The sequence below is a fragment of the Hyperolius riggenbachi genome, chromosome 1 (assembly GCF_040937935.1).
Source record: "Hyperolius riggenbachi isolate aHypRig1 chromosome 1, aHypRig1.pri, whole genome shotgun sequence".
NCBI classification, from domain to species: Eukaryota; Metazoa; Chordata; class Amphibia; order Anura; family Hyperoliidae; genus Hyperolius; species Hyperolius riggenbachi.
The window spans coordinates 162,772,755-162,797,639 of record NC_090646.1 but is presented as its reverse complement, the minus strand read 5'-3'; the positions used below and the strand labels follow the sequence as shown (position 1 = coordinate 162,797,639).

Genomic DNA, 24,885 nt, shown 5'->3' with positions numbered 1-24,885 from the left:
GCGGCCCACGCGGGGATCCCCCGGGAGGTGAGTGAAAATGCCCGCTGCGCGCTTTGCTCTGCATAAACCTCCCGGCGGTTACCACGAGTTCAGCTCAGGGTAAGCGGTAGCTCCTGGCATGTTTTTTCCACCCCAAGCTGAACTCGTGATTACCTCTAAGAAGTTTAAGAAGAAAGCAAAACTCAAAAAAGAAACCAAAAATTGCAGGTAAATTGCAAGAACTTATTTTTTTACTTATTATATCTGTACGTGTATGTAGCTTATTGTACATATATACAGTTTAATACACGTGTACTTGAGACTCTGTAAGCGGTCATAAAGCTGGGCCCTTAGCCAGCAATGCAGCGTAGATCTATTTTTGGTGTTGGCCCCATTTTAACACACCAAAATATCATCAGCGCTTTGTGCCTAGTACAAGCTCTAGCTTTTCTGCCATATCCACCTCCGTACTGTTTTCGCCATGCAGTCTAGGCTCTGTTCACAGCATAGTTTTTATCGTTGGTAACAGTTTGAGCTTGCTTTTCCCTAACAAGCAGTAGAAAGCAGAACCCCCTAACTGCCACAATGGGAAAACTGCCAGCATCATAACTGGATAATGTAACATGCAGTACCGGTTAGCAGACCAGGGTCAGGAGGTAGCAGGCTGAGATCAGGACTGATGGTCAACAGAGCATAGACAGGATCAGGGTAGCAGGTAGGGATTCTGCAACCAGAATCTAAGGAAGCAGTGAATAACACAGAGACAGGTTCAACATGCATACAGGAGCTGTAAGAGCAAACAGCACAGTGTGCTGAGTATAGTTTAACATCTCCAGCCATGCACCTGTTGTGTGTGTGCGCGCGCAATTTATAAGATGAAGGCTGCACATCCAGGCAGGTTATGTTGCCTGTATTTCAGGGACACATTTTGTAATTGTCAAGTACCCTTTAATAAAGTTTTCCTGGAAATTTTATGTGACAATTCTGTATATCAAGCAGCATCTTCACTTTCTTTCTTCGATGATGAGTGATGCCAGTCTCTGTAATCCCTAGAATGACCAAGAACAGGAAGAATATTTAGTATGTTGGGTAATACAATAGATATTAACCACTTCAGTACCACAGGTTTTTCCCTTAAAAACCAAAACAATCTTCACATTTCAGAGCTCCTCCCATTCATTTACCGATAACTTTATTGTTACTTATCACACTGAAATGATCTATATATTGGTTTTTTTGCCACAAATTAGGCTTTCTTTGGGTGCTACTTTTTTGCTAAGAATTATTTTACTTTATATGCATTGGGAATAATAGGAAAAAAAAGACATTATTTCTCAGTTTTCAGCCATTAAAGGGACTCAGAGCTGACAAATTAAAAAGATTTTATACATACCTGTGGCTTTCTCCAGCCCCATCCGCTCCCACACCACCATCCTCCGCTGCACGCTGCTTCGGGAACTGGGTCCCATCACTGACATCAGTCACGGCCAGCAATGCAGGAGAAGTGCGCCGTCTATGTATCTCTCCAGCAGCTGCTGCAAACAGCGTACTTCTCTTACGCTAGACTGGCTCAGACTGCCGGAAGTGTGGGGACCCGGTCCCCGAAGCTGCGGGCAGCGGAGGACGGAGGCGTGGGAGCGATCGGAGCGGATGGGGCTGGAGGAAGCCCCAGGTATGTATAAAATCTTTTTAATTAGTCAGATCTGGTACACTTAGCTTAAAAATAAAACCTGCTTTGATACATAAAACCCACACACTTTATTTGCCTATTTGTCCTGGTTATTACAAAGTTTAAATTGTGTCCCTAACACAATGTATGGGGATAATATTTTATCTAGAAATAAAGGTGTATTTTTTCCGTTTTGTAATTTTTAATACTGTATCCCTAATTACAAGACTTTATTTGCAAAATTAACAGTAATATGTGACATACATAATAAAAAGTCCCCATGGCAACTATGTTTTTTTTTTTTTTTAAATGATGACTTTTTTTTTACTTTTTTTGGGAACTATAGGGTAGTGGTGGAAGGGTTTAAAAAAAAATAAAAATGACATTTTCCTATTTAATAGTGAATAATAGTGTATTTGGGTGTATTTATACTTTTTGGCCACAAGATGGCTCTAGACTTAGTTCCCGAGAAGACAGGAAGGGGTGAATGCATCTGTTTACTTTTGTTTTTGTGAATAAAAGCTGACGTCTCAATAACATCGGCTTTTATTCATCACAGGTACGGTGATCGGGGTTGGGAACAGCTGATTCCCATACCCCGATCACAGAAGAAGGGGATTGCGATGCCACGGCGAATGGAATTGGCACGTGGATCGTGAACTGTGGCGGTAAGTAAACAGTACGCATATCTACACCCTTGATCCTCAAGTGAATTATACAGAGGCATAGATATGCGACCAAAGGTCCAGAAGTGGTTAAACAATATCTACCTCAGTCATTTCTAGGAACAAGGTACTGAATAGGTGCATGGGTACCCTAGGGACTCCTGCTATATGGTTGATGGGGTTCATTTATTTGTTAAAAGGGAACCTGACATGACAAAAGGGGCCCCTAGGGGGTGTTTTCCTCATCCTCCTGTGCAGGCCAGTTGCAGTGCTAAGACTTGTCGACAACTCGCACAGGTGCAGTAACAAGGACCTGCTTGGCTTTCTTTGAAAAAATCTGGGCTGGCGCGGGTTTGCACTGTTGCACCGAAAAGAGCCACCTGTGCAGCAGAATGGACCTGATCAGCTATTTCCTCAGGAGCCCGAGCAGGACTTCACTAGTGTGCATGTGAAGGGAGGCCACTCTTCAGGGGTTCCAGCACTAGTTTGGGCTGACAAGGTATTTCATTGTGGCCTTCGCAAATCTCCTTGATTTGCTTCAAAGTAAATGCATTACAATGGATTAAAGATAAATAATATCACATAGGAACATGCTAGGAAAACAGTATTTTGCCAGGTGTTTGAGAAAAGGAGAAAGCATGCATGCTGCAGCGTCAGTGCTATAGTGGCAGTTGGACAGAGCCAGAAGGCTTGCCCCAGATGACAAAAATGTAATGCTCTTCTCCCCCCCGCAGTAAAATGGACTAACCCACACAATGAAATCCTAGAATAATTAGAAAAGAAGCATCGAGATACAGGAAATATATTTGGAGTTAATCTCTGCGCCCAGTTTTTCAGTTTACTGAAGTATTAGAAGGTTTTTAAAATTACTCATATCTGGTAGTTGTCATTTAGCAGCTTTTTGTAGGAGGAGAGGAAGTACTGCCATTCTGAATGGCCGTGACACTTCTCTGGACACTTGGAGTTTCACTGCCAGTGGCATAGCAATAGTGGTTGCAGAGGTCTTGACCACACCGGGGCCTGAGGGGCCCTGTAGGGCCCTCCCTCAGCTGCAGTATTAGCTCTTTATTGGTCCTGTGCTGGTAATAATCACTTCTATAAATGCCTTGAATGATAATAATTATTAAGGGCTGGTGCACACCAAGAGTGCTTCTGAGCGCTTTTAAAAACGCCAGCGCTTTGAAAAGCGATTGGCTAATGTATTTGAATGGGATGGTGCACACCAGAGTGATGTGATTTTCTCCCAAATGCAAACGCGGGTCCTGCAGCATTTCTGTGGCGATTCAGCCTCAATGTTAAGTATAGGAAAGTGGAAAATCGCTTTGAAAACTGCTAGATCAGAGCGATTTTCCAAGCGTTTTTGTTACAGAAGGTGTTCAGTAACAGCTCTAGTATAACAAAAAATAAAAAATGCTACAGCAAAATGCTCCAACAATCGCTAGGCATGCTTAGAAAAAAATCGCAAGGCGCAGAATCGCCTAGAAAAAAAAACACTTCAAAAAGTGCTGAGTGTTTGCGATTATGCTAGCGCTTTTTGGTGCGCACTGGCCCTAACAAGCTGTTCCCCTTCCCCTTCTTGCACTTCAGACACTGTTGTCCTTGGCAGGTTTTGGTGCGCCGTATCAGTTGTTATGTATAGAGTGCTTGGGGGGCCCAATGTAAAACTTGCACTAGGGCCCATAGCTCCTTAGCTACGCCACTGTTGACTGGAAGCGCTTACATACTGCAGTGATCAACCATGTTCTTAGTGTTCAATTCTTCAACCAGGATCAGGCTTATAATTAAAACTTGATTACCCTATTCCATATAACTATAATCGTCTCCAAAATTACATGTAAATGAACATTCAGCAAATATTCACGGTATAATGTACAATCCAGTAAACGAAACAATCAAGAGCTAGGGTTTTTCCCCTGCCCTTTTCGCCCATACTTGGCTGACCACAAGAACACCATGATTATTAATAAAACTGCTGTCCCTAAAACGTAAATGTACTGTATGCTGCATTTGTACTACGTATGCATTTTGCATATAGTGAATGGGAGCACGAGGAAATCGAGCAACGATCACATGAAAATTGTGCACATACAGATGGGAAAGTGATCAGTGTAAATGAGAAAAAGGCTGGTCACATTGCAGTAGGGATGAGCGTAATGACCTAATTACGAATTTCCGAAATTTCGCGAAATTACTACAATTACGATTTTAACAGTAATCGGAATTTCGTAATTTTCGCAAATTACGCAAATTTTCGTAATTACGATTACGAAATTTAGTATTTTAAAGTTTGTATCCCTCTAGATGTCTAAAATGAATAGCACAGCCAGCCAGCCTCCTCCTCCCTCTCTCTCTCTCTCTCTCTCTCTCTCTCCAGAGATCTGTAGTATTTCAAAACCATACTCACATTCATGACATGTCCAGGGATCAAACCCAGGCCAACCACATGGAAGACAGCTATGCTCACCACCATACCACCAAACACACCCTCCCTCTCTCTCTCTCTCTCTCTCTCTCTCTCTCTCTCTCTCTCTCTCTCTCTCTCTCTCTCTCTCTCTCTCTCTCTCTCTCTCTCTCTCTCTCTCTCTCTCTCTCTCTCTCTCTCTCTCTCTCTCTCTCTCTCTCTCTCTCTCTCTCTCTCTCTCTCTCTCCAGAGATCTGTAGTATTTCAAAACCATACTCACATTCATGACATGTCCAGGGATCAAACCCAGGCCAACCACATGGAAGACAGCTATGCTCACCACCATACCACCAAACACACACTAAATAGACTGCTAACCTAAATCTTACTTGTAGACAGTCATATGAGACACATGCTGGGTGCAGGGCTTTGTGATTGGACCATGGACCATGCGATAGAGTGAGGTGCAAAAATGAAATCATGCCTAGCAGAGGATGGTTTCACAATGCTAAATGCTAGGCTGGCTGTGGTGCAATTGGTTAGTGCATCTGGCTGGTAACAGCAAGGTTACAGGTTCAATTCCATCCAGGCATGTCTTTTCCTTTTGCGTTCAACAGTTGTCCAAACAGAGCCAACAGAGCCCCAGATAGCCATGTAGAGTTAGGTCACAGCTAGCCTGGCTGTGGTGCAATTGGTTAGTGTGTCTGGCTGGTAACAGCAAGGTTACAGGTTCGATTCCATCCAGGCATGTCTTTTCCTTTTGCGTTCAACAGTTGTCCAAACAGAGCCAACAGAGCCCCAGATAGCCATGTAGAGTTAGGTCACAGCTAGCCTGGCTGTGGTGCAATTGGTTAGTGTGTCTGGCTGGTAACAGCAAGGTTACAGGTTCGATTCCATCCAGGCATGTCTTTTCCTTTTGCGTTCAACAGTTGTCCAAACAGAGCCAACAGAGCCCCAGATAGCCATGTAGAGTTAGGTCACAGCTAGCCTGGCTGTGGTGCAATTGGTTAGTGTGTCTGGCTGGTAACAGCAAGGTTACAGGTTCGATTCCATCCAGGCATGTCTTTTCCTTTTGCGTTCAACAGTTGTCCAAACAGAGCCAACAGAGCCCCAGATAGCCATGTAGAGTTAGGTCACAGCTAGCCTGGCTGTGGTGCAATTGGTTAGTGTGTCTGGCTAGTAACAGCAAGGTTACAGGTTCGATTCCATCCAGGCATGTCTTTTCCTTTTGCGTGCGCGCGCTGCGCCATTGAACCCCATGGGGTATTTTGCGTGCGTAAAACTTTACGCATGCAAAACTTTGTGCTCGGTGTTTGGACAACTGTTGAACTCAAAAGGAAAAGACATGCCTGGATGGAATCGAACCTGTAACCTTGCTGTTACCAGCCAGACACACTAACCAATTGCACCACAGCCAGGCTAGCTGTGACCTAACTCTACATGGCTATCTGGGGCTCTGTTGGCTCTGTTTGGACAACTGTTGAACGCAAAAGGAAAAGACATGCCTGGATGGAATTGAACCTGTAACCTTGCTGTTACCAGCCAGATGCACTAACCAATTGCACCACAGCCAGCCTAGCATTTAGCATTGTGAAACCATCCTCTGCTAGGCATGATTTCATTTTTGCACCTCACTCTATCGCATGGTCCATGGTCCAATCACAAAGCCCTGCACCCAGCATGTGTCTCATATGACTGTCTACAAGTAAGATTTAGGTTAGCAGTCTATTTAGTGTGTGTTTGGTGGTATGGTGGTGAGCATAGCTGTCTTCCATGTGGTTGGCCTGGGTTTGATCCCTGGACATGTCATGAATGTGAGTATGGTTTTGAAATACTACAGATCTCTGGAGAGAGAGAGAGAGAGAGAGAGAGAGAGAGAGAGAGAGAGAGAGAGAGAGAGAGAGAGAGAGGGAGGAGTGGCTGGCTGGCTGGCTGTGCTATTCATTTTAGGCATCTAGAGGGATACAAACCCTTACAAACGTGAAAAAGTAAAATTTCGGTTGGACACACGAAATTCGTAATTATGGGAGTGAAATTTCGATTACGAAATTGTAAATTACGATTTGAAAATTAATTACGAAATTACGAATTTGGGTCGTAATGTTAAATTTCGCATTCGTAATAAAAGCAGTTCGAAATTTCGAAAATTTCAGCTCATCTCTACATTGCAGTTCCATTCATCACAATTTTCAGTAGAAAAGCTCCATATAAGGCAGAATGCAGCTATAGCAAAGTTCAAATATAAAAAGTAATTATAGCTCAGTCTAAGTTCTCATAGAATATTTATCTACATGTCATTCTGGAGAAGATTTTATTTATATGGAATGAAGAGATGAGATTTTAATTTGCTGACGCTGGCTGAAGACAGAGAGAATGAGCTTACGGTTGATGACTGGAAGCGCTTGTTTGTGCTGAAGAATTAAAGGGTAACAATAAAACACTGGGTCTTTGTACAGCTTCTTCATATTTCAGTAACCACTTATATACTTCATCGCTCTTCTTACCAAATCCATCTCCTCTGGAGTGGACGAAGAGAAAGAGGCTCTCACATAAGGACTGGGCTCTGAACTGTCAATATTGAAATCAGAACCAGGAACTAGAAGCACCTGTGCACAAAAAGAGATCAAACATTCTATACTTTGTTGTATATGGTAGAGTTATATATTACAGAAATAGCTTAATAGAAAAACAAAGTAACGGAGTATACAATAATTAGAATGGTTAAGTATTCAGGTAAAATTAACCTTCAATTTCATGTTAGAAGAAATCAAAATATTTGTTAAAAAATTGATATAACATATCAGTGTTAACAGTGTTACAAAAGCCAATTTGTCATTTACTGCTTTAAAAAAACCCGTTATATTCACTTCTTGAAAAAATTAGGCTTCTGGCTAAAAAATGTTCAGACAGGAAGAGGCAGGCTTGCAGTAATGTTCCCTCCTATCACCTCCTTTTTCCCACCACATTCACTCTCCGTAAGGTAGGATGAATAAGAATTAACCACATCAGCCCTCAGTCGTTTTCACTTTATGCATCCGAGCAATTATCACCTCCCATTCATTAGCCTATAACTTTATCACTACTTATCACAATGAACTGATCTATATCTTGTTTTTTCTGCCACCGTTAGGATTTATTTGGGGGGTACATTTTGCTAAGACCTACTTTACTGTAAATGCATTTTAACAGGAAGAATAAGAAAAAAAAAAACGGAATTGGTGACTAGGCGAGATGTAATTTCTCTCTCCTGGAAAAATAGTATAGTGTCATCATTAGCTAAACTCTGGTTGTCTGTAGTCCCTCAATTTGACCTAATATCTTTCCCCTCCTCCAGATTTTCCTTTCTGGGAAATCCTCGTTTTCCCCCTGCTTTTCACAGCCCACAACAGTTTTCGTGGTGGAGAGAACGAGGATTAACCACAGCTAACAAGTTCTGGTTATTTATCTCCTTTTCTATTTTTAGATTTGGTTGTGATTCCCCTCTAAGTGAAGCTTTTCGTTATTGCCAAATTCAACATTTTTATGGTTCTCATTTTCCCTCCCCCCCCCCCCCCCCAATAACGAACTCAAGATGTTTGAGACTCTATACTATGGCTCTCCCAGGCCTAAAGGTCTTATTTCTTTGCTCGACGCTTTATTGCTTAGATGTAACTCTGACGAGAAAATGTTATATATGAGAGCTTGGGAACAGGAAGTGGGTATTCAGATTTCACAATCGGATTGGTCGATTTCCTGTGCTTCCATCTCCACAGTGGTCAAATCTAATATTGTTAAAGACACAGCAATTAAGCTCCTCCTTCGATGGTATCATACCCCTAATAAATTACAGTTGTGTTCAAAATTATTCAACCCCCACTGAAATTGAGTGTTTTGGCCAGTGTGACGTTGATTTTGATCATTTCAGTCATCTTGTTTACAATTAAATCAAAGAGGCACTTGTAAGGCAGACAAATATAACATAACATTTATAATGAAATAACCACAAATGTCTTTTCTGTGCTCACATCATTATCAGTTTTATTCAACCCCCAAGTGACATTCATTCTTAGTCCTTAGTACAACATCCTTTTCCAGTTAGAACAGCTTTTAAACGTGAAGCATAGCTTGATACAAGTGTCTTGCAGCGATCTACGGGTATCTAAGCCAATTCTTCATGGGCAAAAACCTCCAGTTCAGTCACATTCTTAGGCTTGCGCTCTGCAACTGCTTTCTTTAAGTCCCACCAGAGGTTCTCAATCAGATTTAAGTCTGGTGACTGCGATGGCCCCTCCAAAATGTTCCAGCCTTTAATCTGCAACCATGCTCTAGTGGACTTGGAGGTATGCTTGGGATCATTGTCCTGTTGAAAGGTCCAACGTCTCCCAAGCCTCAGGTTTGTGATGGACTGCATCACATTTTTATCCAATATCTCCTGGTACTGAAGAGAATTCATGGTACTTGCACACGCTGAAGCTTCCCTGTACCTGCAGATAGTGTTGGGCGAACAGTGTTCGCCACTGTTCGGGTTCTGCAGAACATCACCCTGTTCGGGTGATGTTCGAGTTCGGCCGAACACCTGATGGTGTTCGGCCAAACCGTTCGGCCACATGGCCGAACTAAGAGCGCATGGCCGAACGTTCCCCGAACGTTCGGCTAGCGCTGTGATTGGCCGAACGGGTCACTTGGTTCGGACCTGAACACACTCTGATTGGCCGAACGGGTCACGTGGTTCGGGTAAATAAATACCCGAACCACGTCATATCTCCGCCATTTGTCTGTGGGTTTAGCTTTGGGTAGGCAGGCAGGGTAGTTCGCGCTCCAGCCACGCTAGCCAGGGTCCCCCCAGTCATTGTGTGTCGCTGCTGGGAACAGTAGTACACCGCTCACTCAGCCACACTATATAGCATTGTGTTTACTGCCACTCTGTGTACCTCGCTCAGCCACACTATATAGCATTGTGTTTACTGCCACTCTGTGTCTGCTGGGAACAGTAGTACACTGCTCGCTCAGCCACACTATATAGCATTGTGTTTACTGCCACTCTGTGTACCTCGCTCAGCCACACTATATAGCATTGTGTTTACTGCCACTCTGTGTCTGCTGGGAACAGTAGTACACTGCTCGCTCAGCCACACTATATAGCACACTATATGCTGCTGGGTTAGTGTTGCCGGTCCCTGTTTATTGAACCTCTCATCTTTATTACATTTATGACTGCATGGCGCCAAAAAGCATTGCTATATCCGCACGCTATTTGTCCTCACGCAAGGCCTGGTATGTTGTGTCTCAAAAAGCGTGGCCTTCTCCTCCTGCGCCTCCTCCTGTTCCATCACGTGTGCTGCTGCTGCTGGGTTAGCGTTGCCGGTCCCTGTTTATTGAACCTCTCATCTTTATTACATTTATGACTGCATGGCGGCAAAAAGCATTGCTATATCCGCACGCTATTTGTCCTCATGCAAGGCCTGGGATGTTGTGTCTCAAAAAGCGTGGCCTTCTCCTCCTGTTCAATCACGTGTGCTGCTGCTGGGTTAGCGTTTCCAGTCCCTGTTTATTGAACCTCTCATCTTTATTACATTTATGACTGCATGGCGGCAAAAAGCATTGCTATATCCGCACGCTATTTGTCCTCATGCAAGGCCTGGGATGTTGTGTCTCAAAAAGCGTGGCCTTCTCCTCCTGTTCAATCACGTGTGCTGCTGCTGGGTTAGCGTTTCCAGTCCCTGTTTATTGAACCTCTCATCTTTATTACATTTATGACTGCATGGCGGCAAAAAGCATTGCTATATCCGCACGCTTTTTGTCCTCATGCAAGGCCTGGGTTGCGTCTCAAAAAGCGTGGCCTTCTCCTCCTGCGCCTCCTCCTGTTCCATCACGTGTGCTGCTGCTGCTGGGTTAGCGTTGCCGGTCCCTGTTTATTGAACCTCTCATCTTTATTACATTTATGACTGCATGGCGGCAAAAAGCATTGCTATATCCGCACGCTATTTGTCCTCATGCAAGGCCTGGGATGTTGTGTCTCAAAAAGCGTGGCCTTCTCCTCCTGCGCCTCCTCCTGTTCCATCACGTGTTCTGCTGCTTGTGCTGGGTTAGCGTTACCGGTCCCTTTTCCTGGAACCTCTTCTCTGTATTACATTTATGACTGCATGGCGACAAAAAGCATGTTACCTGTGCAAAGAAACATGACATTTTCCACATTTAAAAGACAGTTTTTCCTTTGAAACTTTACAATCAATTTTCTCAAAAACTATAAGCTCTTTTTCAAATATTTTTTTCCCTCTTGTACCCACTCCCAAGGTGCACATACCCTGCAAATTTGGGGTATGTAGCATGTAAGGAAGCTTTACAAAGCACGAAAGTTCGGGTCCCCATTGACTTCCATTATGTTCGGAGTTCGGCGCGAACACCCGAACATCGCGGCGATGTTCGGCGAACGTTCGTGAACCCGAACATCTAGGTGTTCGCCCAACACTACCTGCAGAAGCAAAACAGCCCCAAAGCATGATTGACCCCCCGCCATGCTTTACAGTAGGCAAGGTGTTCTTTTCTTCATAGGCCTTGTTCTTCCTCCTCCAAGCATAGCATTGATCCATGGGCCCAAACAGTTCTAATTTTGTTTCATCAGTCCACAGAACACTACCACAAAAGTTTTGGGGTTATATTTGTCTGACTTACAAGTGCCTCTTTGATTTAATTGTAAACAAGATGACTGAAATGATCAAAATCAATGTCAAACTGGCCAAAACACTCAATTTCAGTGGGGGTTGAATAATTTCGAACACAACTGTACATAAATGTTACCCTACTGTGTCTGCTGACTGCTTCCATTCTTGTGGAACTATGGGCACACTAGTACATGTATTTTGGGAATGCCCCAAGGTCAAAAGATTTTGTGAGAACTGGAAGACTATGGCCCATGAGGTGTTTGGATTCCCGATTTCCTTAACTGCCCCCCAAGCTCTCTTGTATACCTCTAATGAGGATGTACCTGGCTCCCACCGTACATTGTATAGATACTGTATATGCTCCTTGCTGCTCAGTGGTGTATTGCCTTCCAATGGAAATCCCTCACTCTCGACTTCTCTTTGGTACCACAGAGGCTTGATAGGATTATGCTTATGGATAGTGTGTGTTACTTTAGCATTGAGAATCTTGCCAGATTTGACTCTATTTGGGCGAATTGGAAAACCTATAGACAACTTAGTGAACCTAGTTGATTTTTCATATTATATGAGAACTATACTTCCTGGACATTGTAGATATTATTACCACTTCCTTTTCTTTTTTTGTGGTTTCTATGACCTAGCTGCTTTTCAGGACCCACATGATACCCTGGTTGTTCTGTTTTTCCTTTTTCTTTTCTATTGTGCTTATAACTTTCTCTTTAACGCCGGTTGTTAATATTCAATGAATTTTGGTGTACTTATTATCATTGTACTCCCTGGAATGTCAGTAGGGTAGTCTAAAATCCCCCATTTTCCAGGTTGAGACACTATGTACAGACCGGACATATGAATATTTCCCCTCCTGTGATCATTATGACATGTTGTACCAATTGAACTTAACTCAGCATTTGTTGGTGTTACTTAGTTTATTAAAGCTTTCATTAATAAAAATAAAATCATTCTTAGTTTTCGGCCATTATAGTTTTAAAATAATACATGCCTCCATAATTAAAACCCACGTATTGTATTTGCCTAATAGTCCCGGATATTACACCGTTTAAATTATGTCCCTATCACAATGTATGGTTACAATATTTTATTTGGAAATAAAAGTGCATTTTTTTCTGTTTTGCATCCATCACTATTTACAAGCCTATAATTAAAAAAAATAGAAATATTTCATCTTTACATTGATATTTAATAAGTTTAGAGCCTTATAAATATTTACGTGCTTATTTTTTTTTTATTGTAATGTTTTTTTGTTTTTTTATGAAACATTTTATTTGGGTATTTTTGGGAGGGTGGGATGTAAATAGTAATTTTTTTATGTAAATATGTGTTTATTTTTTTTACATGTAGATGTAGTTTTATTTTTTGGCCACAAGATGGCAACCTTGAGTTTGTTTACATGACGTCACTCTAAGCGTAACATGTATGCTTAGAGGGACGTAGGGGGATGTAAGAGGCAGAAAAAGCGAGGCTTCCGAGAGAAGCAGTCGCTTTTTCTTCCGGGGAGAGGAATCAATCATCGAGCACCATGTCCCGGATGCCCAGCTTCACAGCACTCATTCTATCCAGTCTAGCACCTTAACACTAGCCACAAACATTTCACCTGAGCTTAACCATTACACTTAACACAATCCCTAATACTAGTAAAACTACACATAACCCCAACCTAATCTGGTAATTTTTACTGTCACTGTCTGAAATTCTTAAAGGACACCCAGGGTGAAAATAAACTAATGAAATAATTAATTGTATCTAACCTCCTTGTCCTAAAAATGACTTTTTAAGATATGCCACAGTTTTATTTTATATTTAAATCTACTTTTTAAGTTTTCACAGTTTTATTGTTTTTGCTCAATGACACATTCATTGAAGTATGCCAGAGCTAAAATCTATGAACTATTGAGCCTTTTTACCTCTTTTTTTCTGCTCTCAGAAGCCATTTTCTGCTAGGAAAGTGTTTTATAGTTGTAATTTCTTATCAGTGAGGGTCACACTGTAGTCTGACCCAGTCCTGACTTAGACAGGAACTGCCACTTACATACCTGATGTTCAACTCTTTCAGGCAGAGAAAGAAAAAAACACAGCATAGTTATTTGTGTGCTAGGCACTGTAAATACACATGTCTATCTCATCATGTCACATGTCACCTCGCGTATCCTTTAATTTAGCCTAGTACTTACACTTCCCATATGTCTAATATTAACCTCCCCAATCCATAACTTGCCCTTTTCCTTATCCCTCCAAACTAATGATGCCTAACTATTAAGATATAACCCATATCTTAATGGGCCGGAGCTGCCATTGAGGCAAAGGGGCAATTGCCCAAGGGCCCCGACCTCTGCAGGGGCCCCTGCACTGCCAGACTCTGGCAACTGTTCTTTCCCCACTGCTCCACGAGGCCCCTCTCCTCCTGAATGTCCCGCTGGCAACAGATAGATGCTGCACTCCTCTCCTGTCCTCTCTCTCCCTCCCTCCCATGAATCTTTCAAGCAGCGGCAGTCACTCACTATCTCTCCCGTTGGCAGCGCTGGGGTCTACAGTGTCGGCATTCTCCTGTGGGCCCCCCTTGATGACATCATCATGTGAAGACCTGTGACCTTACTACACAGGAGAATGCCGACACTGTAGACCCCAGCGCTGCGAACGGGACAGATAGTGAGTGACTGCCGCTGCTTGAATGATTCATGGGAGGGAGGGAGGAGAGAGAGGACAGGAGGGGAAAATTGCATGGATAAGAATGAGCAGGGCAGGGCACATCTGCAACGGGAGGAAAGGATCAAATCAAACTTTTATTTCTGCTGGTGTGTGTGTGTGCGTGCGTGTGTGTGTGTGTGTGTGTGTTTGTTTGTTTGTTTGTTTGTTTGTTTGTTTGTTTGTTTGGTGTGTGTGTGTGTGTGTGTGTATGTGCAGCATGCCTGTGTTCAACGGTGTGCAGTGGGATACTGTTTATCTGCGGGGGGGGGGGGGGGGGGGGGGGGGGCTATGGGGTGAGGAATAGGAGGCCCACTGCTTCAGCTTGCCCCAGGGCCCCGGGGTTCTTTACACCGGCCCTGTTGCTGACACTGGCACTAACTTAATTTATAATCTATACACCAATGGCAAGATTAAATTACAACATGCAAAACCTTTTCAACCACTGAAAGTTTACCTCTTCGCTTACAGCTTTTTGCATGATCATTTGATGTGTGTCAGGCACGCCTTTGACCTTCATCCACAGGAACATGCCTGCAGATGGAATGTTCCACTCAGCCAAACCTTTGCATAAAAGTAAAGTAATGTAAACAAAATTAATGACAACACATTTTTTTAGTCGGATCAAAGTTTGTAAAATTACTACAGTGACTCCATTGAAGTGGGAAGTTTTTGCAAAGAAGTGGAAATAAGAGAGATGAGCACAGAGTGCAGTTAGTTCACAGCAGAGGCAGTCTATACCACACAATTGAAGGATGGGTCCGCACACAGGCTTATTCCAAGAATGAACAAACCTTTTATTGTTACAACACACATATTATGACATCTAACTGTCACAGCCGACGATCATTTGGGAGCCACCAAGGTCCTCTTTGTTAAAGAGGAACTCCAGTGAAAATAACGCAATGAACAATACTTTTTACAATAATTATGTATAAATGATTTAGTCAGTGTTTGCCCATTGTAAAAGCTTTCCTCTCCCTGATTTACAGTCTGACATTTATCACATGATGACATTTTTACTGCTGGCAGGTGATGTCAGTGGAAGGAGATGCTGCTTGCTTTTTTGACAGCTAAAAACAGCTGTTATTTCCCACAATGCAACAATGCTCCCACAGTGCGATGTCAGTACCATGGTCCTGATGATCTATTAGAGAAAAGGTAAAGATTTCTTATGGGAAAGGGGGCATCAGCTACTGATTGGGATGAAGTTCTTGGTTACAGTTTCTCTTTAAAGGGAAGGTTCACAGTGGGGGGAAAAAAATAAAAATGCACATCCACTTACCTGGGGCTTCCTCCAGCCCGTGGCAGGCAGGACGTGCCCTCGCCGCCGCTCCGCAGGCTACGGTCTCCTCCGGTGGCGCACCCGACCTGGCCAGGCCGGCTGCCAGGTCGGGCTCTTCTGGGCTCCAAAATGTGCCTCACGCGGATGTGCTGACGTCAACGGAAGTCCTCCGGGCTGTACTGCGCAGGCGTCGGAGGAGACCGGGAGCCTGCGGATCGGCGGCGAGGGCACGTCCTGCCTGCCACGGGCTGGAGGAAGCCCCAGGTAAGTGGATGTGCATTTTTATTTTTTCCCCCCACCGTGGATCTTCCCTTTAAGGCATAGGCAGACAATAACCATGTACATGTGCAAAACAACAGAATATAAAATCATCACTGAACAAACCACACCTCAATTTTCCAGTGACCTGCCCCCTACCGGGTGGGGTGGGAGATAATCAGAAAACCATTAGGTGTTACCTTTAAAACATATTGGCTCAGTCACTCTCTTTAACATACCTGTCACCACTGTCCTGTCATGACAGGAGTCATAGTGTGCAGATCGCTGTGTCCTCTGGAAGTGGGTGTAACCCTACTGCCCCAACTGCTGAACTAATCAGGTCTCAACCTTCAGCTTGAGTGACCGCCCATGTCGTTGCCTTGGGCAATCAAAATGCTCAAGTATAAGTCAATCGCAGGCATCCCGAAAGTGACGTATTACGTCCAGCATGAACCATATGGTGCTGCTGTCTTGTTTATTGTCTTGATACCATTGCTACCCGGATCCTGCACCAGCAACCACTCTTAACTGGTGTGAATCTTTCAATTTGATAATCTATACCACACAGACTGAGGATGACATGCCATTAATGTAAAGGGACAGTAAGATGTGTATAAACAGACAGTTTTGTAAATGGATTTTGTATTTGCCACTTTGGGCCAGAGCTACATACATTGATTTTTATATATATATATATATATATATATATATGTATATATATATATATATATATATATATATATATATATATACAGTGGAGGAAATAATTATTTGACCCCTCACTGATTTTGTAAGTTTGTCCAATGACAAAGAAATGAAAAGTCTCAGAACAGTTTCATTTCAATGGTAGGTTTATTTTAACAGTGGCAAATAGCACATCAAAAGGAAAATCGAAAAAATAACCTTAAATAAAAGATAGCAACTGATTTGCATTTCATTGAGTGAAATACGTTTTTGAACCCCTACCAACCATTAAGAGTTCTGGCTCCCACAGAGTGGTTAGACACTTCTACTCAATTAGTCACCCTCATTAAGGACACCTGTCTTAACTAGTCACCTGTATAAAAGACACCTGTCCACAGAATCAATCAATCAAGCAGACTCCAAACTCTCCAACATGGGAAAGACCAAAGAGCTGTCCAAGGATGTCAGAGACAAAATTGTAGACCTGCACAAGGCTGGAATGGGCTACAAAACCATTAGCAAGAAGCTGGGAGAGAAGGTGACAACTGTTGGTGCGATTGTTCGAAAATGGAAGGAGCACAAAATGACCATCAATTGACCTTGCTCTGGGGCTCGACGCAAGATCTCACCTCGTGGGGTGTCAATGGTTCTGAGAAAGGTGAAAAAGCATCCTAGAACTACACGGTAGGAGTTAGTGAATGACCTCAAATTAGCAGGGACCACAGTCACCAAGAAAACCATTGGAAACACATTACACCGCAATGGATTAAAATCCTGCAGGGCTCGCAAGGTCCCCCTGCTCAAGAAGGCACATGTGCAGGTCCGTCTGAAGTTTGCCAATGAACACCTGAATGATTCTGTGAGTGACTGGGAGAAGGTGCTGTGGTCTGATGAGACCAAAATAGAGCTCGTTGGCATTAATTCAGCTCGCTGTGTTTGGAGGAAGAAAAATGCTGCCTATGACCCCCAAAACACCGTCCCCACCGTCAAGCATGGGGGTGGAAACATTTTGCTTTGGGGGTGTTTTTCTGCTAAGGGCACAGGACAACTTAATCGCATTAATGGGAAAATGGACGGAGCCATGTATCGTGAAATCCTGAACGACAACCTCCTTCCCTCTGCCAGGAAACTGAAAATGGGTCGTGGATGGGTGTTCCAGCACGACAATGATCCAAAACATACAGCAAAGGCAACAAAGGAGTGGCTCAAGAAGAAGCACATTAAGGTCATGGAGTGGCCTAGTCAGTCTCCGGACCTTAATCCAATAGAAAACCTATGGAGGGAGCTCAAGCTCAGAGTTGCACAGAGACAGCCTCGAAACCTTAGGGATTTAGAGATGATCTGCAAAGAGGCGTGGACCAACATTCCTCCTAAAATGTGTGCAAACTTGGTCATCAATTACAAGAAACGTTTGACCTCTGTGCTTGCAAACAAGGGTTTTCCCACTAAGTATTAAGTCTTTTATTGTTAGAGGGTTCAAAAACTTATTTCACTCAGTGAAATGCAAATCAGTTGCTATCTTTTATTTAAGGTTATTTTTTCGATTTTCTTGTTGATGTGCTATTTGCCACTGTTAAAATAAACCTACCATTGAAATGATACTGTTCTGAGACTTTTCATTTCTTTGTCATTGGACAAACTTACAAAATCAGTGAGGGGTCAAATAATTATTTCCTCCACTGTATATATATATACTTTTCAATATAACAGTTGCTTTGTACAGGGAGATGTTTGCCTGTGCATGACCAGCCTCGGTTTACTGAGGTTATTAGCCCAGGTAGTAATCAACAAAAATATCTTTTATACAGCTAGGAAATAAATAATAACACTTAAGGTGCCCATTAACGATACAATCCCCTGAACGATTAACTGTATGATCGACCAGATTGGGTGTCCTTAATGGTGCCAATTTACGAGAAACAATCATTTTATTGATTGTTTTATTAAGCCAAATTTTGGAATGATTGTTTTAGTCTGATCAGATCATTTTCCCCTCCATTGGTGGACCGAAATTATCGTGTCCAATTGATCACAACGATCAGATCAGACAGTCAGTCGTTTGGGAATTTGGATTGTTAAAGTGGAACTGAAAGGTCCTAAAAAATAAGAGTTTCACTTACCTTGGGCTTCTGCCAGCCCCCTGCAGCCAACCTGTGCCCATGCCCTAACATACCAAGCCTCTGTTCCCCCGCCGCGGCTCACTTTTCTTCTCGTGTGGCCAGGAGTGTCCTTGCAGGCGCAGTACGAGAAAATCTCTGCTGCGCCAATGCAGTATGCTCCCGGTGATGGGGGTGTGAACGAGGATGCCCGAGGGTTGTGCAGGCACAGTGGACACGGCCTGCAAGAAGTGAAAGTGAGCCATGGCAGGGGAATGGAAGATCGGTATGTCACGTCTTTTTTTTATTTTTTATTTAGGACCTTTCAGTTCCGCTTTAATCGGCACCTTTAGATTACACTGGCTAGTCTTTATTTAACACAACATACAGATTTGAAAACCATTAATGAATGTGCCATTAATTTATTCAACAGTTCACCAACCTGATAGATGCTTATCAGCAGAGGCAAGCATGGCATCCCTCTGCATCTTGTAGAAATTTACAACACTGAAAGTTTCAAAAATGTTAATAAACATTGATAAATGTATTCACTCTAAGCTGATTACACAAAACACATGGCTTGCCTTGCATGAGAAGATCTCTCCGTCAAGGTGGCCATATGGGTCAGTAGTTGACTGATTGCAGTATCACTGCACTAATTTTGTATTTCTCAAGACTGCTCAAAATTAGCTGACAACGTGGCAAAGAAAAGCTTTCAGTTAGATTTGTTGAGATTGACTGAATATGCTTAAAATATTAACTTACAACTAGTAGAGTCCTGCATGTCACTGAAATGTGTGATGCGGTGTACCCATATCTCCATTACTTAGCCTTATAATAAACTCCACTTATTTCATGGGGAATGCCTCTACACAGAGTGTACAATGATAAAATATTTATTAAAAAATTACCAATATGTTTGAAAATCTCTGGTTGAAACAAGAGCCTTTTACATTCACAAAGATTAGGTGGGAGGGACAACAGCTGGGGGTTTCCGTCAGTACATGCTCTTGGCAGCACTGTTTTTCATCAGATTTGATAATTATAATGTCATTTATAATTTGATAATGATTGAATCTGATGCTCAATTGGCCACAAAGTCTATAGATGTATGGCCACCTAAACTCAAAGTCTAAGTTAATGTTACCATTACCGATCAATGTGTTCTAGGAAGCCTTTCATACCCCACTTTTGAAGAAGCTGAAATAGCATAACCTGAAATTAGACAAAAGTTTCAGTTTTTCATTAAAATGAAGATAACATAAAATGAAAACACTCTTGGGTGAAGGCTTGGCACTTTATTTTAAATAAAATAGGCCCACCCGCAGATAAGCCCCCCTCTTGCGTCTTGGCCTAAAAAATAGGCCAAAAGATATTGGCCGTTGATACAGTAACCCCCCAATGTGCTGCTCTAGCCCCCCATGCAGGCGCAGATTGGAGTGTGCCGATGTGTGCAGAGTTTTCTCCTGCTCCAGTCCTCAAGTCTCTCTGGCAGCTTCTGCATTGGCTGCTAGAGCTCCAAACTCACTGTCATGACCAAAGTGAGCCTGGAGTTCTAGTGGCCAGTTCATAATTTGTTGGGTAGATACGTGGATGCAAGGTGGAATAAGGACAGGTAGATATGCATGCCGCAGCACGCACAACGCCAGTTCTCTATATGGGGTCCTGCTGTATCTCACACAAGGATACACAGCCCCCCCCCTCCACTTTACACCCAAAATTTGGGGGTCAAAATGTCAACCCCCCAATGTGCTGCTCTAGCCCCCCATGCAGGCGCAGATTGGAGTGTGCCGATGTGTGCAGAGTTTTCTCCTGCTCCAGTCCTCAAGTCTCTGGCAGCTTCTTTATTGGCTGCTAGAGCTCCAAACTCACTGTCATGACCAAAGTGAGCCTGGAGCTCTAGTGGCCAGTTCATAATATGTTGGGTAGATACGTGGATGCAAGGTGGAATAAGGACTGGTAGATATGCATGCCGCAGCATGCACAACGCCAGTTCTCTATATGGGGTCCTGCTGTATCTCACACAAGGATACACAGCCACCCCCCCCCCCCCCTACACTTTACTAATGTCAGCCCATATGCGGGGATATTTGGCATTTTATATGACGTTGTATGGTTCTATCTCAATTAAAAAAATGTGATTTATTCTTCACGAGCTCTCTTTGACTCCTATCACTATAACATGTGGTGCCTCATCACTCATGCTTCCACCCCCCTAAGAAATTAAGCCACTTGTTCCAATAACAAGTGCACCCTTCTATAAAATATGCTTTCACCATTGCTCCCTTGCTTTAACAAGTGTAGCCACTTTTTCCACCTCCCACCCAACATGTGCTATATCACCATTCTCCCATCCCTGCCCTCTAACTTGTATAGCCACTATTTCCTTCCCCACCCATAAAAAGTTATGTGACCATTGCCTCCACACAGTGGAGGAGGTATATTTGTTCCAGTGCTTGCTCTCCTTTTCAGTACAGTTGAATTTTCTCATGCTTTGCCATACCGGTTCCAAGGTTTCTAGCACATGATGCCATGCAAAAGTTAGGAACAGGATGGGGAAGTAAAAAAGCATGTCCAACTACACTCAAGAGGAAACCTGAAGCTGGAGCGGGTTTACAGTACCTCCTCTGTTACGTGCTGCTCTGCATGGGGGAAAGGTGGAGCTGCTGCTCAGAAAGGGGTCCCCTGGATAAATGGGAAGCCAGGGCTCTCTTTTGCACTGGGCATCCCAGCAGCTGCAAGGGTTGCTCCTCATGTTGTTATGCCACTGTTTCATATGTTTCATGCAGTTTAATGCAGGAGCTCATAGTGAGAACATTTTTTTTATTTTATCAGTGGCATACCTAGCATAGGGCTGCAGGTGCTCACAGCACTGGTGAGGTCTGCAGTCCTGGTGAGAGGTCTTCCTGCCATTTCTACTCTCCCACCAGGCTCTCTGTCTTGTGGCTCTGCCTCTTTACCCCCCCCCCCTTCCTCCTATGCATCCCCCTTCTGACTATCCTCAGAAGAGCTCACAATCTAGTTTTATCATAGTCATAGTCTAATGTCCTACCATATTATTATTGTGTATTTATATAGCACATACATAGTCAGCACCAGGTGCCAAATTCCCTAGGTATGCCATTGTTGTTTTTTTTTTTAACCACTTGAGGACCCACCCTTTACCCCCCCTTAAGGACCAGCGCTGTTTTAGGTGATCTGTGCTGGGTGGGCTGTGCAGCCCCCAGCACAGATCAGGGTGCAGGCAGAGCGACCAGATCGCCCCCCTTTTTTCCCCACTAGGGGGATGATGTGCTGGGGGGGTCTGATCGCTCCTGCCTGATGGGTGTTGCGGGGGGGCACCTCAAAGCCCCCCTCCGCGGCGACATTCTCCCCCTCCCTCTCCTATCTGTCTCCTCTGGGGATCGGGGCTGCACAGGACGCTATCCGTCCTGTGCAGCCAGTGACAGGACGTCCCCTGTCACATGGCGGCGATCCCCGGCCGCTGATTGGCCGGGGATCGCCGATCTGCCTTACGGCGCTGCTGCGCAGCAGCGCCGTACAATGTAAACAAAGCGGATTATTTCCGCTTGTGTTTACATTTTGCCTGCGAGCCGCCATCGGCGGCCCGCAGGCTATTCACGGAGCCCCCCGCCGTGAATTGACAGGAAGCAGCCGCTCGCGCGAGCGGCTGCTTCCTGATTAATCAGCCTGCAGCTGGCGACGCAATACTGCCGACGCGCGGTATGCGGCAAGTGGTTAAATAAACTCAGGTTGTCCTGGATTTATGAACAACAAATACACACACACAGTAAATGCAGCAAGCAACTGCAATGACAAGCTCCAAAATTCTGAACTGATGCTTTCGACTCTTTCCATTTTTATGCAGTAATAAAAGTTGTATATGATGTGCCACATTTCACCTATCATTGTTCATTGACCTGCCTGCTACAGATAACTGCCTGGGTAAGTGAATCCATGTACTGAATTATAATGAATGGCTTAGCAGCATGCTTGTGGGAAAATGGTAAGACTATGAAGTGCAGTCTTGTTTACTGACATTTCATATAGGTACCTGAGTAAAGGTGCTTGTATGGAACGTGGATGCCTGAATGTGCAGTATTACTCTGTCAATAAGTGGTTTGGGGCCTGTTAAAAAGCCAATCCGTAATCTATAGAAAAATAATAAAAAGAAAGATTGTTTTCACAGAGAAACAACAGAATGTATAACCATACACTAAATATACTGCATATATGACATTCTTTTACCAGTTTATTATTTATTTGAAATGATAAAATACACACAAAAACAAACAAATACAAATAAAGTACTTACCATAACAAATGTACATGGTGAGGTGTGAACTGAGGGTTTAAACCTATGTACTACTAAAATAATGCATGATTTTTTTTATTATTATTTGATAGGACCCATGAATTTTTAACCACCTTACGACTGCCTAATGCCGATCGGCGGCCGCAAGGTGGCTCCCCCAGGACTGCGTAACACTGATTGGCGTCAAGTCCTGGGGGAAACTAAAGCGCATCCCTGCTTTAGTTACGGAGCTCTACTCTGTAAACAGCCTGCTAGCCCGCGATCGTGGCTAGCAGGCTGTCAAAAGAAAAAAAAAGGCTTTTCTTCATGTAAACAGCGCTGCGATCCTTGCGCTATAACAAAGCTGTCCCCTCGAGTGGCCCACAATGTGATCCCCTCTCATAAACTGATGCCTATGAGAGGTGATCACTGATTGGATCGCTTGGGGGGGGGGGGGAGATGAGGGGGAGGAATTTAAATAATAAAAACATACATTTAATCAAAGAGAAAATCTTTAGAAATTAATGAAAAAAAAAGAAAAAACACCTGCCAGCAGTGATCAGATGCCACCAACAGAAAGCTCTGTCGGTGGCAAGAAAAGAGGGGAATTGATTTGTGTGCTCGGTTGTATGGCTCTGCAGCGAGCTTTTAAAGCCGCAGAGCACTGAATTGTAAAAAATAGCCTGGCCATGGTCACTAGGGGGGTGTAAGCCTATGGTGCTTAAAGGACTCACGAGGTGACATGTGACATGATGAGACAGACATGGGTATGTACAGTGCCTAGCACACAAATAACTAGGCTGTGTTCCTTTTTTTTCTTTGTCTGCCTGAAAAAGTTAAAAATCAGGTATGCAAGTGGAAGTTCCTGTCCGGGTCGGGACTGGGTCGGATTATAGCGTAACCCTCACTGATGAGGAATTGCAGCCATAAAACACTTTTGTGGCAGTAAATGGCTTCTAAGAGCAGGAAAGAGATAAAAAGGTCAAAGTTCATATAGTTTAGCCCTGGCATACTTCAATTAATGCGTCATTGAGAAAAGGCCATGAGACAGTAAACGTTTAAAAAGTTGATTTAACTATCAAATAAAACTGTGGGGTAACTTTAAAAGTCATTTTTAGAAGGAGGAGGACAGATACAATTGTTTATCTCAGTTTTTCTTTTTCGCCTCGGATGTCCATTAAGTGGTTAAGGGTGATAGCTTGCCAATGAGCCAGGATGAGGTCCTCCAGAACCCAAGGTTGAGACACCAAAGTGTGCCCCTCCATCCCTTCCACCCCAGGCATCACACACTGATTGCTATTGTACCAAGAGGCGGCCCAGGGACCCAACCACACACCTTAATTTCTAGTTATCTGGCTTGCAGTCACAGCCATGTATGCCCTTTTCTTATTTCTCTCTGCTTTAAACACAATAGGAGAATGATAGCTGAGTGAGTTGTGCGCCCCCTCCTACACTGCGCCCTGAGGCTGGAGCCTCTCTTGCCTCTGCCTCTGCCTCGGCCCGGCCCTGAGTTGTACAGACAAACTTGCTTGGCTTTCTGACAAGGGAGAGAGGTTGGAATGACCAGGAATCAACGCAGTGTGAGCTGCTGTAAAAAAAACAAACAAAAAAAACCAAGAAGCCAACACAGAGTATTAATTAAGAGGAAGCAGCTCTTGTTTTGGGCATGTGAACTGACCATAAATTGTCATCGAGAATGAGCACAAGACGCGCTGCTGCAAAGGAAGATGACAAGCATGGAGGAGAGGGGAATATAAAATAGGAAGATAACACGAGCGACGGCTGCGGGGGGGGGGGGGGGGGGGTTGGGGGTGGAGGAGAGGGAGAGGGGAGCAGGCATTGGGGTCAACTATACTACCTATACTGGGGTAACTGTACTCTCTATACTGGGGCAATTATACTCCCTATACTGGGGCAAGCCAGCTAAGCTAACAGGATCGGCGGCCGCTGAGGGAGGGGGGAAGCAAGAGGCCAGACCCACTGACCACGGGACCCCTGTTTTAAGTCACCAGCAAGCAAGAAAATACGTCAAATAATTTTGATAGTACTTTTCTCACTACTTTTTGGTACTTTTTCAATTGCAGAATGTTGAAAAGTTATTTTGAAGCAAATTTGAAGTGGATTTAAAATAATAATAATAATAAAAAACAGCAAAAACAGATACAGTACTCACCTATGGAGAGGGAAGGCTCTGGATCCTGTAGAGCATTTCC

The 24,885-nt window shown here is 43.6% G+C and overlaps 1 protein-coding gene across 1 annotated transcript in view; it reads right to left on the bottom strand.

Moving 5' to 3' along the window:
• Positions 1 to 310: 310 nt before the first annotated feature.
• LOC137563123 (kynurenine/alpha-aminoadipate aminotransferase, mitochondrial-like) overlaps positions 311 to 24,885 on the bottom strand; it is a 64,820-nt gene continuing 40,245 nt past the window's right edge. The window contains exons 8-13 of the mRNA XM_068275236.1: positions 22,433 to 22,529; positions 19,532 to 19,593; positions 18,821 to 18,885; positions 14,513 to 14,619; positions 7,219 to 7,320; positions 311 to 1,028 (exon numbers count right to left, since the gene is read on the bottom strand). Of these exons, the coding sequence (XP_068131337.1) occupies positions 984 to 1,028; positions 7,219 to 7,320; positions 14,513 to 14,619; positions 18,821 to 18,885; positions 19,532 to 19,593; positions 22,433 to 22,529 (478 nt within the window). The 3' untranslated portion in view covers positions 311 to 983. The remainder of the gene's footprint in view (positions 1,029 to 7,218; positions 7,321 to 14,512; positions 14,620 to 18,820; positions 18,886 to 19,531; positions 19,594 to 22,432; positions 22,530 to 24,885) is intronic.